Source organism: Polypterus senegalus, chromosome 1 (genome assembly GCF_016835505.1).
Source record: "Polypterus senegalus isolate Bchr_013 chromosome 1, ASM1683550v1, whole genome shotgun sequence".
Classification (NCBI taxonomy): domain Eukaryota; kingdom Metazoa; phylum Chordata; class Cladistia; order Polypteriformes; family Polypteridae; genus Polypterus; species Polypterus senegalus.
Window position 1 is genome coordinate 169,389,381 of NC_053154.1, and position 11,859 is coordinate 169,401,239.

Consider the following 11,859-nt stretch of genomic DNA (forward strand, 5'->3'; position numbering starts at 1 on the left):
CTTCCCCATTCTGATGCTAGGTTTGAACTTAAGCAGGTTGTTTTAACAATGTCTGCATGCCTAAATAGATTGAGTTGCTACCATGCAATTGGCTGATTAGATATTTGTATTAACATGCAGTTGAACAGGTGTAACTGATGTTGTGACTGTGTTGCTGGTGTATTTCTGTCAGTCTGCAAGATTGTTAGGTACTGTTTCACCAGCACTGAGCAGTTTTTACCTCCTCAAACAGTATCAAGTTTACATATAAAATTCATTTATAATTAATCAAAGAGCATGGCATTTGTGATCTGTGTGTATTTAAGAATAACATCACACTGCAGTACAGACACTTGTCTATGGGATGTCAGGTTTGTTTGTATATCCCTTTCTCTATTCTAGGCTGTGGTCACTGGGTCTGTAGTTCCATTCATTTGGGTCAGGTACCCAGCCATGACGTAGAGACTGTCAGAAAACTATCTGTAGTATCCCAGTTTGTTGAGAAGGGCTGAAAAAGGGAAGGGAAGACTTTTGGCTTTTTTAATGTGGCTTGGGAGGGCAGAAATATATATAACTTAAACAAAAGTAAGGGTATTAGATGAAGTATTTTAGCTCACTGCCATACTTAGATGATACTCATTTGTTAGGCAGGATGTTGTGGACATATTTCATAATAATGCTCTCTCCTCTTAATCAAGGAATACAGGCCTGTACTATTAGGAATTTCCTTTAGCCAGTCATTTTATCAATTGTGTTTTCCTTGTTGTAGGAGAAAATTTAAAGTATACTTACCTTTGTTTCACCTCTATGAGATTGGGATCATTTATATTAAGTACTTATCTTCTAGGTTAGAGAGAAAATTTTGTTAAACAGAAATAATGACTGGAAGACATGTCATTCTTTATTATCTTAGGAGCTGCCAAAATACCTGCGTGGTTACCACAAGTGTACCAAGGAGGATGCCATTTCTCTGGCTGGACTTATTTTAAAAGTGAAGTTCAACAATGACAAATCAATCTTTCCAATGATACCAAAGATACTGAAGGACCTAGTGCCTTCAGACATGATCAAGCTAATGTCTCCTGAGGAGTGGAAGAAGGTAAGTCAAATAAAAGATGTCTCCAGTTTATATGCATTATGTCACTCACTAACTCATAGATAGCTAGACAGAATTTTATTTTTCCCCAGGGGGAAATCTGGCTTTTTACCAAAACTCAATAGACAGATGCACACTGTCTGTCTATCTATCTGTCATCTCAGCATACACCAGAATGGCAAAAAAGGAAGAAAATTAAAAAGAAATAAAATTTTGGACTTGGCAGTTACAGTCACAATGAGGCATTATGAAGACATATTTCTGGTGGTATAACCCCAGGATAATCCCAAGCCCTAGTAGCGTTTCTTGACACACTTCTGTTGAATGATTTGTTGGGTGAAAGTCTTCAATGGTAGTGTGTCAAAGTGAGGATGTGTGCAATATTGTTCATAACTAAACTCAGTTTTGTGTTCATTCTTTCCTTGGCTACTCCCTCTAGGATGTCCACAGTGTATCCTATAACTGAGCTTGCTCTTTTAAATACCCTGATGATTCGGCAGGCCCCTTCAGAAGCGATGTTACTTTACCAGCACACTGTAGAATAGAAAATCTCACTGCACCAACACAAAGTTTTAGAATATTTGAAGGATGTCACTAACCACAATAAAGGAGCTCTGTCTCCTAAGAAAAAAGAGACAGCTCTACTCTTTCTTATATAGTTCCTCTGTGTTATGAGACCAGTCCAGCCTATCATTGATAAGGACCCCGACATAGTCTTGGGAATGGACCACCTCTACATCCACTCCCTAAATAGAGACAGGATATAGAAGCTCTTTGGTGCAGCGAAAGTCAATAACCAGCTCCATGTTTTTTCTGATGTGAAGTTGTAGACAGTTCTTTATGCACCAAGAAACAAAGTTTTCCACTTGACTCCTATACTCTGTGCCATCCCCTGTATTAATACATCCCATAAGTGCAGAATCTTCTAGTGACAGGGACTATAAATGTAATATTAGGGAAGAGTAATGTAAAAAATTATTTTCCTATAAGGTATGAACCCTTGGTTGTAAATTTAGGACAATTGTTTGTCAATAAAACGTGTAAACACCTAACACAATTTCTTTTAGGAAAGCAGTTTTCTTACAGTACACATAGACTGATACAAGTGTGACTTACACGAGAGCATTATAGCTCATGCTCCCCTTTCAGCACAAGGCATATATATGATAAATGCAGATTATGATAATGATCTTAAAATAGGGGTATTAATGACTTCTTAATGTCAGGGCCTTACAAAGTTAACATCAGTAATAAAGAGTACCTACAATAGTAAACGGGGAAAGGTGGAAAAATAAGAATCATCCTCCCTGTTCAGTTAAACCAGTGTATTTGGTTAACATCCAAGCTGTATGTACTGGTACTTATTGTTATTTGTACTCTTGTACCCTTGAATGAGATCAGAAGATTTAACGTAAAAAAAAAAAAAAGTTCAGAATGTTTCTGTTTAGGTGATTTTCTTGTGGCCAATGGCAAAGTTCTATCTTCAACTGCCAACTCTCCCCTGCTTCCTTTTCTTTATACAGTAATATGCCATTATGTCTGTAAATTACAGCACATCTACTGTGCCTATCATACAGAACACATTGTGGGAGGTACATGTGAAGTCACTGCAGTTTTTTAATGTGTTCTATTAATTTTTGACTGTTATGTTGTAGAACATTATTGCTTCCTTTAACAAGCACAGTGGGAAAAGTGCAGATGACGCCAAGCTTGCCTTTCTGAAAATCATTTTCCATTGGCCTACCTTTGGATGTGCTTTCTTTGAGGTGAAGGTGAGTGGTGCTATTCTGGTTATATAACACTTTAGGTTTTTTTTTTCCCATGACCAGATTTTTTATAGGCCTATAGGTTGTTCAATACATGTATTTTATGGGAATGGTTTCAATATGGTTTTGATTCTGGAAATAAGTTTCCCTGTGAGATTCCTTAACTGACAGAATACAGATGGTTTGTTTTAGTGAAAATGGAACAAGAAATGATTGATTGACCCAGTTTAAAGTAAGAATTTTAAAGACAGTAAGATGTTTATGCGACTCTAAGATGTTATGACCCTTCTCTCTCCTACAGAGATAATGTCTAACATAACACTTAAAATATTCTGATATTTAGGACAAGCTCATTGGACTGTCTCACCATATTTTAGACTCCAGAGTTGTGTTACCATATGATACTGCCCTATATGCCTTACTACAGCACTGCTGAAGCCCTACATAATTTGTAAATACAGTGGAACCTTGGGTCATGAACGTCTCTGAACACGTACAAATCGGGTTACGACCAAAAAGTTTGCAAACTTTTGCATCTGTTCACAACCACACACTCAGGTGACGAACAAGGCAGTTTCCCTTCCGGTTCGTACGCACCGATGATTTCAGCACGTGTTCAGTCTCTCCCTGTAGTGTACATTGTTCTCGGTGCATCACGCAGTGGGACTCTCTCTCAAAACTGTAACCTCCTCTCAACCCAGCTTCCTCCTGTGGTATAGCGGGTCCACAGCTCCTATCAAAAAGGCCAGTTTTAATAAATAACTAAATAAATAAAGCTGATGCAGGGGAGAGAGAGATCGAGCGAGTGAGTGAGAGAGAGAGAGCAGGCTTTCGTGCTGCTGAGAGAGAGAGAGAGAGAGAGAGAGAGAGAGAGAGAGCAGGCTTGTGCGCAGCTGAGAGCGAGTGAGCGAGCCTGCACATGCAGCTGAGAAGGGAGCCTGGGTGTTTGTCTCAGTGTTATTCAATGTTTTTACATTTAGTTTAGTATTACATTGTGCATTCTATGGTATAATTAACTATTTTTGTGCTTAAAAATCTTTAAAGAAAATAAATATATTTACATGCAGTTTGTATGGTTTGGAACGGATTAATTGTATTTACATACAATCGTATGGGGGAAATTACTTCGGGTCACGACCAAATCGCGTTACGACCAGAGTTTTTGAACGAATTATGGTCGTGAACCGAGGTTCCACTGTATAGTGATGTAGCCACTATGTTCTTTTACTTGGTCGGGCACTCACTTCAATCTTTCAGCCCATCACACCTACTTTTGGTTAGGTTGCTGTCAATCTAGGCTGCCTCTTTAGAGATTTTCCATCTGGGAATCACATTGTCACCTTATTCTGTCTATGAATTAGTTATATGTATAGTCGGCAGACTTTAAAAAACTCACTGTCACCAAACATTTTAACTTCATGTAATTATCTTTGCAAAAATGGTATAAAGCTATGATGGTTAAAAGAACAAATATATTGAGCTTAATGTTGTTTAACATTCCATTTTAATGTATACATCTAGAAATAAGGAGCTCTTGTTCCAGACTCCATGCCATTTGTTGTCACCTCCTTCTTTCTCTTTTTTTGCTACATGATGTCTATGATTCTAGAAATTAACAATGTTTACCTATTTTGTTTTTTAGCAAACATCAGAACCCAACTATCCAGATATAATAATGATTGCCATCAGCAAGCAAGGAGTAACTCTTATTCACCCCAAGACTAAGGTACAAAACAAATCCACTTTAAAATCTTTATTATGATGGTTTTGTCTGGCTTCTTTGTTTAGAAGCAGGATTTTTGAACAGAATTCATGAGATTCTGGGATAGGTGAAAGTCAGAACCCTTTACTTTAATCTTCCTCAGTGATTGGCACGGGAAATGCTGGGATTTGTGATGGATTTATACATGTGAATATGTAATATATAATAGAATGTAGTGTATATATATATATATATATATATATATATATATATATATATATATATATGCTGTAGTTCAACTTGGGTCCCAAACACATTCACAGAGTTATTAGAGAAAAATCCACCTAGACAGAGAACATATATGTTTAACATGAAGAGCAACCAGATGCAGGAAGTAGCAGTGCTAACCACTGCACTACCACGCTGCCTTTTGTTGCTGAAGATATACAGGTATGTGAAAAGCACACTCCATGTATCAGTAACTTGTAGAATTTCCTTCAGCAGTAATAATTTGAAGTAATTATTTTCTACATGAACATATTGTCTTTGATCGTATTAGAGGAATTTTGACACATCATTCTTTAAAAACTGCTTCATTTCAATAATGTATACGAGTGTTTATGTATGCATAGTTATCTTAAAGTGTTACCATAGCATCTGAATAATCTCTTGTTCATGCCACAATGATTCCTTTCTTCTTTTGGCTTTTTAGTTGAAATTTTACTGGTGTGCTTATGATTATTATCCTTTTGCATGATTTAGCCTTGTTTTTGCAGCAAGGCAGATGGACTCGCCTTTTCCTTTAGAATTCCTGTGTATATAAAGGAGATAATAGTGGACTTAATGATTTTGAAAGATTCTGCCTACACTTTCTGTATTGCTAAACTTCTCAGCTCCACAACTGGCAATGCTTTCGGTTACGTGCATGTAATTCCGATTGTAGAGTTTAACAGTTCCATCCAATGTCTTAATTATAACCCTAATATATTTCTTGAATGCCATTTATGTAAGCGGTTTGATCCAGTTTTTTTTCTGTTTTCCTGTGTTTAGTTTATAAATTCTCAATGGACTGGAGTGAAATTTAACTCTTAGTCCTCAACATTTTTCTCTCAATTCTTTCTAATTATTTCAGTAAAAAGATTTCTCCATAGGAAACACATAACAGCCACTAATGGTATCAGTTTGGCTGCTGGTTACTTTTCTGCATTTTGTTATTATCTGGCTGGTTGTAAGGAAAACGGAAACCATTAAGAACTCAAAAAATTAATTAGAGGATGAGCTTAAATGATTTAAAAATGTGTTGTATGAATAGACTACTGTATAGTGAAATGGGTAACTAGACGATGAGCTAAAATGATGCATAATGTGGTGTATGAATAGACTACTGTGTAGTAAAATGTGTAATTTATAAACCAGACTGACAGCTAAAAGCTCACTTTGTAGGACTGGATGCAAATGGAATGCTTACCCTCTACCATGCAGTATAAGTCTTAACTACAAAAGTTTGGTCTACGCATACCTTTTTTTGAGGGAAGAGATGTCCAACTTTCTGTGGAATAGTACTCCACTTTTTGGGCCAACAGAAGAAGTGCGAATGTGTAGTAAGGATTGAAAAGTGCACTTTGTAAATCAGCTTGTTTTCTGCAAAAGTGTTATTATCAGATACAAGTTATGGTAGAGCTTTCAGCTTTCCAAGATTTTTTATAATAGCGCAGAGGATATCCAAAATTAGGCCAGTTGGTGTCTTCAGGAAATGTGGTCAGTTTCTTTTCTGGTGGCGCACATTTTGGAATGAGAATCTAGTATATATTATGACAGAAAAAGCCAGTCTCAACTTGAGAGTATAAACTCCCAAGTTGTATATTTAAACTGGTATTCTGTTGCTGTTTAAATAATACTGGCACTTATTATTTATCAACTCAGAATTGTCTCCATTTGTAGGTAGCATTCTTTTGTTCTTAATTAAGTCCAGTTGAATTTTTGGGCTAACTTTACAGAAAGTAGTTTGTAATAGCTATTCAATTGTAATTATATAATATACTTTTTTATGCATATAATGTCTTAATTACAATGTGTAAAGCAGATGACACATAAATGACCCAACTTTAATCCGAGTTTGAAATAGTTTGAGGCAACTCTTAATCTTACAGTATGATATAATTACATATTCAGGATCATCTTAAGCCCATAGGTTGAGACATTAAAAACCTTATTTCTGAAGGCAATTTCCTTTATTAAAGCTAATTAATAATTTCTTTATGTGCACTAAAGGATAGTTTAAGAGTGCTGATTATTAGAACAGTAGTATACATCAGGTACTTTGGAACTGCCATATTCTCCTGCACATTTTCAGATGTTCTCCTGTAATTGTCACAATATTTCATTCTTTTGCACATTCAGTGAGGAAAAACATAACCACTAAAGTCTCATCAAGCTGGGACTCATAAGACACAGATTAAAACTAAGACACCATATGAACGTGAATCATTCAAAATAAAGATGCCAGAAATGTTCTATAAACAAAGGTATAAACCATTACTCAAATTAATAAATTAATGAAAGAACATATACCTTTTATTTAACACTAGGGAGTTTGTGACACCATTACCTGCATATGTCACAGCCACTGACTGTGAGGAGGGCTCCACTTAAGTACTGTGGTGTATCTGTATCATGGTAGCCTTAGAAGAATTGGAGAGATGATTCAGAGGACTCATTCTATGATTTATTCAGTCATAGATGAAATTGTAGGTAAAAGTGAAAATTAAGAGGAGGCCAAGTAAAGGAGTTTAGATTGTAAATAAACAAAGTAAAATATTTTATTTAGCAAGTAAGCTGGGCACCAAATCAGACGATAGACTGAACTTTAATCACTATGCAGTCAAATATGTGATGGATGCTAATGACAGAATTTATTTTGGAACAAAAATAGATGGGGGGAAATACATATTTATAAACTTAAACGTAGCCACTTCTCATTTATTTCCTTTACTGCTTATTTAGTTTAGGGTCACAGGGACCAATATTCTGTTCTACCCTATCCCAGCTGCAACTGGAGCAAAACTGCAATAAAATGTCCAGGAAGAAGGAGCCATTGTATCACTAGGAATTTATACATTTATATGACTTTAAAATAAATAATTATAATGAATGTGACCCCTATATGTCTTTACTGTTAAATTCTTAACTTTTGTAGTTCCACTTCATTCTGAATTAAGAATTATAAAGAGAGAGGTATTGTGCTTGAACTGGTCATTACATGATCTGATATAAAGCATTGACATTGTACACATCATATCTAAAAACTAAGTGCTTCTGGATTTTTTTTTTCTCATTTTCATGCTATCCTGCAATTTTACCTTTCTTGAACTGTTCTGCCAACCAAATTGTTTTTTTGTTTTTTTTAACAGAATACTGCTTTTACTTTTTCTGCTGCAGCAATAAATTATAAGCAGTTGCTTCAGAAACATTAGTATCTATCTATCCATCCATCCATCCATTATCCAACCCACTATATCCTACAGGGTCATGGGGGTCTGCTGGAGCCAATCCCAGCCAACACAGGGCACAAGGCAGAAAATAAACCCCGGGCAGGGCGCCAACCCACCACAGACATTAGTATCTAATTTTTGTAAATTTACTTTGATACTGTCTTTAAGGCCCACTTACATCTTAAACTCTGCAGTTAAGCTGGTTTATTTTTTACATTAATTGTGTTTTAACTATATGGAGTGTGAGATCCATATTATTATCATTATCATAATGAGACATAAAATTGTAGTAAATGCACCTTAAATAAAATGTGCTTTCATTTTTCTTGAAAGGATATATTAGCGACCTACCTTTTCAACAAAATTGAGAACTGGTCCAGTGGGGGCACCTATTTCCATATGACCATTGACAGCTTTGTGAAGGGGAACAGGATACTCTGTGAAACCTCTCTGGTAAGGCACTTGCAGGTACTATTCTGTACGTGAACACAGGGTGGCTGCCACCAAATGACCTGGTTATGGTTCATTTAAACCAAGGTGAATAATTAATTAAGATGAAAAGTTTTTAACCAATTTACAAAATAAGTGCCACTGTAGGTTTAGCACAAGTAACAGTACCATTCTTGCTGCACTTCATGAATTGTAGTGCTTCCTTATAACAGATATACAAGTAGGTAAATTGTCCATTGAGTGTAACTCTTTAATTAAAAATTGATTTTAATTGGTGCACCTACTTGTTAATGAAAATAACCTGTGCTTATTAGCAGCCAATTATAGGGCTACAGCTTAGTATGTATAGCCTATAGACATGAGCAGAAGGTTTAGTTGCTGTTTAACTAAAGATTACAATGTGAAGGTTTAGTGACCTAAGCAACTTTGTAACATGAATGGGGCTGTCAGATTTGGTGGTTCCAGAATTTTAGAAATAGTTGCCATCTTAGGATTTCCATACACTACAGTGTTTAGAGTTACAGAGAATGGTCTAATAATCAAAAAGCAATAAGTAAGCACCCATTCTCCTTACAGAAACAGTATGAGAGAAGTCCGAGAAGAATAGTCAGACTGACTGAAGATAAAAGAAGACCACAGATAACAATTCTTTACAGATAACAGTTCATTCTTTGAATGCATAATGTGCATGACATTAAAACAGCAGTAGATAAACACCTTGCATTCCACTCTAGTCAGTTAAGTATTGGAAGAATATGATACACTGCATATGTGGTCACCTAAACTAGATGACTGAAGACTGGAAAAAGTATGCCTGGCCTGATGAATCTTAATTTGCTGTGACAAGCAGATGAATCTTGAATTTGTGAGGTAAATTGCTCTGTAGAACAGGAGAGTTGCTTCTTTGGATAGAGCCTGGTAAAAATATACTTTACACATTAAGTGTGGTAATCAGTATTTTAATTATTGGCTGAATATACTACTGTGGGCCTGCCTTGAACATCAGTGATATTTCTTCCTCCAACACAACACCACTTTATTTTCCTGTCTTTTCCAGGGTTACAAGATGGACGATCTCTTGACCTCATACGTCAACCTCTACATGAGTGCCTTTAATAAACAGAGGAACTTGGAGCTCCCAAACAGAAGGTGCAGGCTGGAGAAATAAGTAGCAGATGTGCATTTTCAAAACTCTCAGATACAAATGAGTGTGGAAAAGGGGCAGGGGGTGGGAGTTAGGCCCAGGATCAGTTTAAATCACTGTGCTGGGAAAAGGCAATGCCTTTTTTATGTGTTCTTTTGCCAAATGTCAATAGTTTTACTTCCCACACCTCCACATACAAGCAGGAAACGTGTGCAAAAATACAGCAAGTAAGATGGGATGGGTAAATAACTTAGTTATGAGTACTATAAATGCAAACTTGGCCTACAAGAGGCATAATGCAGACTCATACATTGGGGTCACATCCATGGGGTTTTGGATACAAACTTAAAGTCCTTCCTGGAGGAAATGCTACTCACAGATGAGTACAAGCACCTGAAAACCAGTCTAACACAGTGTAACACCACATAGCATACACTGACATGCCTGTAGGGTTTTTCTTAAACTGAGCCCTCAGATTAAAAATTTTAGAAGTCTTTATTTCTTAAAAGAAGCAGATGATGATGATTTATTTTAGTTGCATTTTATATGCATTGTTAACACATCCCCACATATCCATCCATGCAGAGTCATACACACAATATTGCATACAACATACATGTACTCATTCTTTAATGGCATCTACTCTAGACACACATGTTTGCATTAACAAGCACACACTATTACATTCCTAACTCTGTCTTGTACACGATTAAACAAACACACAGGCTCTAATGTACTGTGCACACATGCAAATGGTAGCCCTTCATCATGCTATTGTTTTTTTCATAAAAACACAAAAAATGTTCCATCTAACATAAACACAATGTTTACATACAAAAGAGCGCTTCAGGTTTGTGTCCCATCTAATATTACAGTATATAGTGCCTTGACCACTTAGCTTTTAATGGAGTATTTAATGGTGCAGACATGAAATCAATTTATCTTTACCACTGGGGATGCGGTGGGTTCTAGAAATGGAAGTTAAAAGTAATTTTTCAGACTTGATGGTTTATATATATTATCTTTAAAAATGTTTCTGCATTAAACAAGTGCTTAAATAAATGCTGCATCCTCTTGGTTTATTACAGAAGGAATTGAGGTGTGACAAGAGGCAACTTGCTAATTGCTAGAAGATTGGGGGGGTTAGGATGCCAGTTCGACAGGAATAATTCACACAGTCGAATTACAGTGGATCAGACTGTACTGCTGGCAACCATGGATGGGATGTGGTATAGTGAACAAGGAGGATTCTGGGCTGCTGTTCAACATTTAGAGGATTCACATCAACAGCTGCTTACAGCTGTACATCTCAGAGGCAGACCCACATTCCTGGGTGGAGTTAGTGATACTCTTTATTTTAAAAATCAAACAGTAATATCTTTGGGCCTCTTCTGCAAGGTGGTGCTTGGTGTTTTAACTTGTTGGTATGCACCGTGTTAAGTGTGGTTAGTTAAGATGCATTATTTTCAGGTATATTAATATTTTATTCATACATTCTAATGGCCACCTTTAATACGAGTACAATCCATAACCCAGGCCTCTACCAGCATGCTAACAAATATTGAAATATATATGGCTTGGTGAATGTGGGAAAAACATAATTTCCAATACAGATAGAAGTGCAGTATGGGAATGGAATGGCCACCTGTAAGTGATGTGGACTCAGGTAATGCTACAGCATGACCACTAAGCATAGAGTAGTAGAAAGACAAAGTGAAATAAAAAAATCCATAGATGGTATTCTATCCTTCTGAACAGAGAGGCAGACATGAGGCCTAAAAAGAAAGAGGCATAGAAAGGCGGTGAATTTGTCACATTATCTGCTTTAACACAAAGCCCACTCATTCATGCTCACTTAGTAGAAATGATAAAAATATGACTCCTCTGCCAACTTCCACAGAGAGCACCAAGGCAACAACCATTAGAGCATTGCCCACAAACAGTTGTTGATTTCTAGGTGAAAATCTCACCGGGTTCAACCTGCACAAGAGCATTGCTGGTAAAGGCAAGAGAAGTGGAAATGAGGTGGGGACACTTGTATTCACCTACTCCATAAAGATGTAGAAAAGATAATCATGTCACCAACACAGTGGCACTGAAAGTGGTAAACCAGAGGAAACAAAGTCTGGTATACAAAGGATGTCCACCAAAAATGTAGCAATATTGTAAAATGGGTTAAGTGGTGGGGTCGTCTCATAAGGAAATAATATTCCAAATCCCTTTGTCCTCAC

The 11,859-nt window shown here is 36.6% G+C and overlaps 1 protein-coding gene across 1 annotated transcript in view; it reads left to right on the plus strand.

The window, feature by feature from the left end:
• LOC120535134 (unconventional myosin-VIIa) overlaps positions 1–11,578 on the plus strand; it is a 131,769-nt gene extending 120,191 nt beyond the window's left edge. The window contains exons 43-47 of the mRNA XM_039762746.1: positions 893–1,078; positions 2,731–2,847; positions 4,484–4,567; positions 8,368–8,487; positions 9,542–11,578. Coding sequence (XP_039618680.1) covers positions 893–1,078; positions 2,731–2,847; positions 4,484–4,567; positions 8,368–8,487; positions 9,542–9,652 — 618 coding nt within the window. The 3' untranslated portion in view covers positions 9,653–11,578. The remainder of the gene's footprint in view (positions 1–892; positions 1,079–2,730; positions 2,848–4,483; positions 4,568–8,367; positions 8,488–9,541) is intronic.
• The last annotated feature ends 281 nt before the right edge of the window (positions 11,579–11,859 follow it).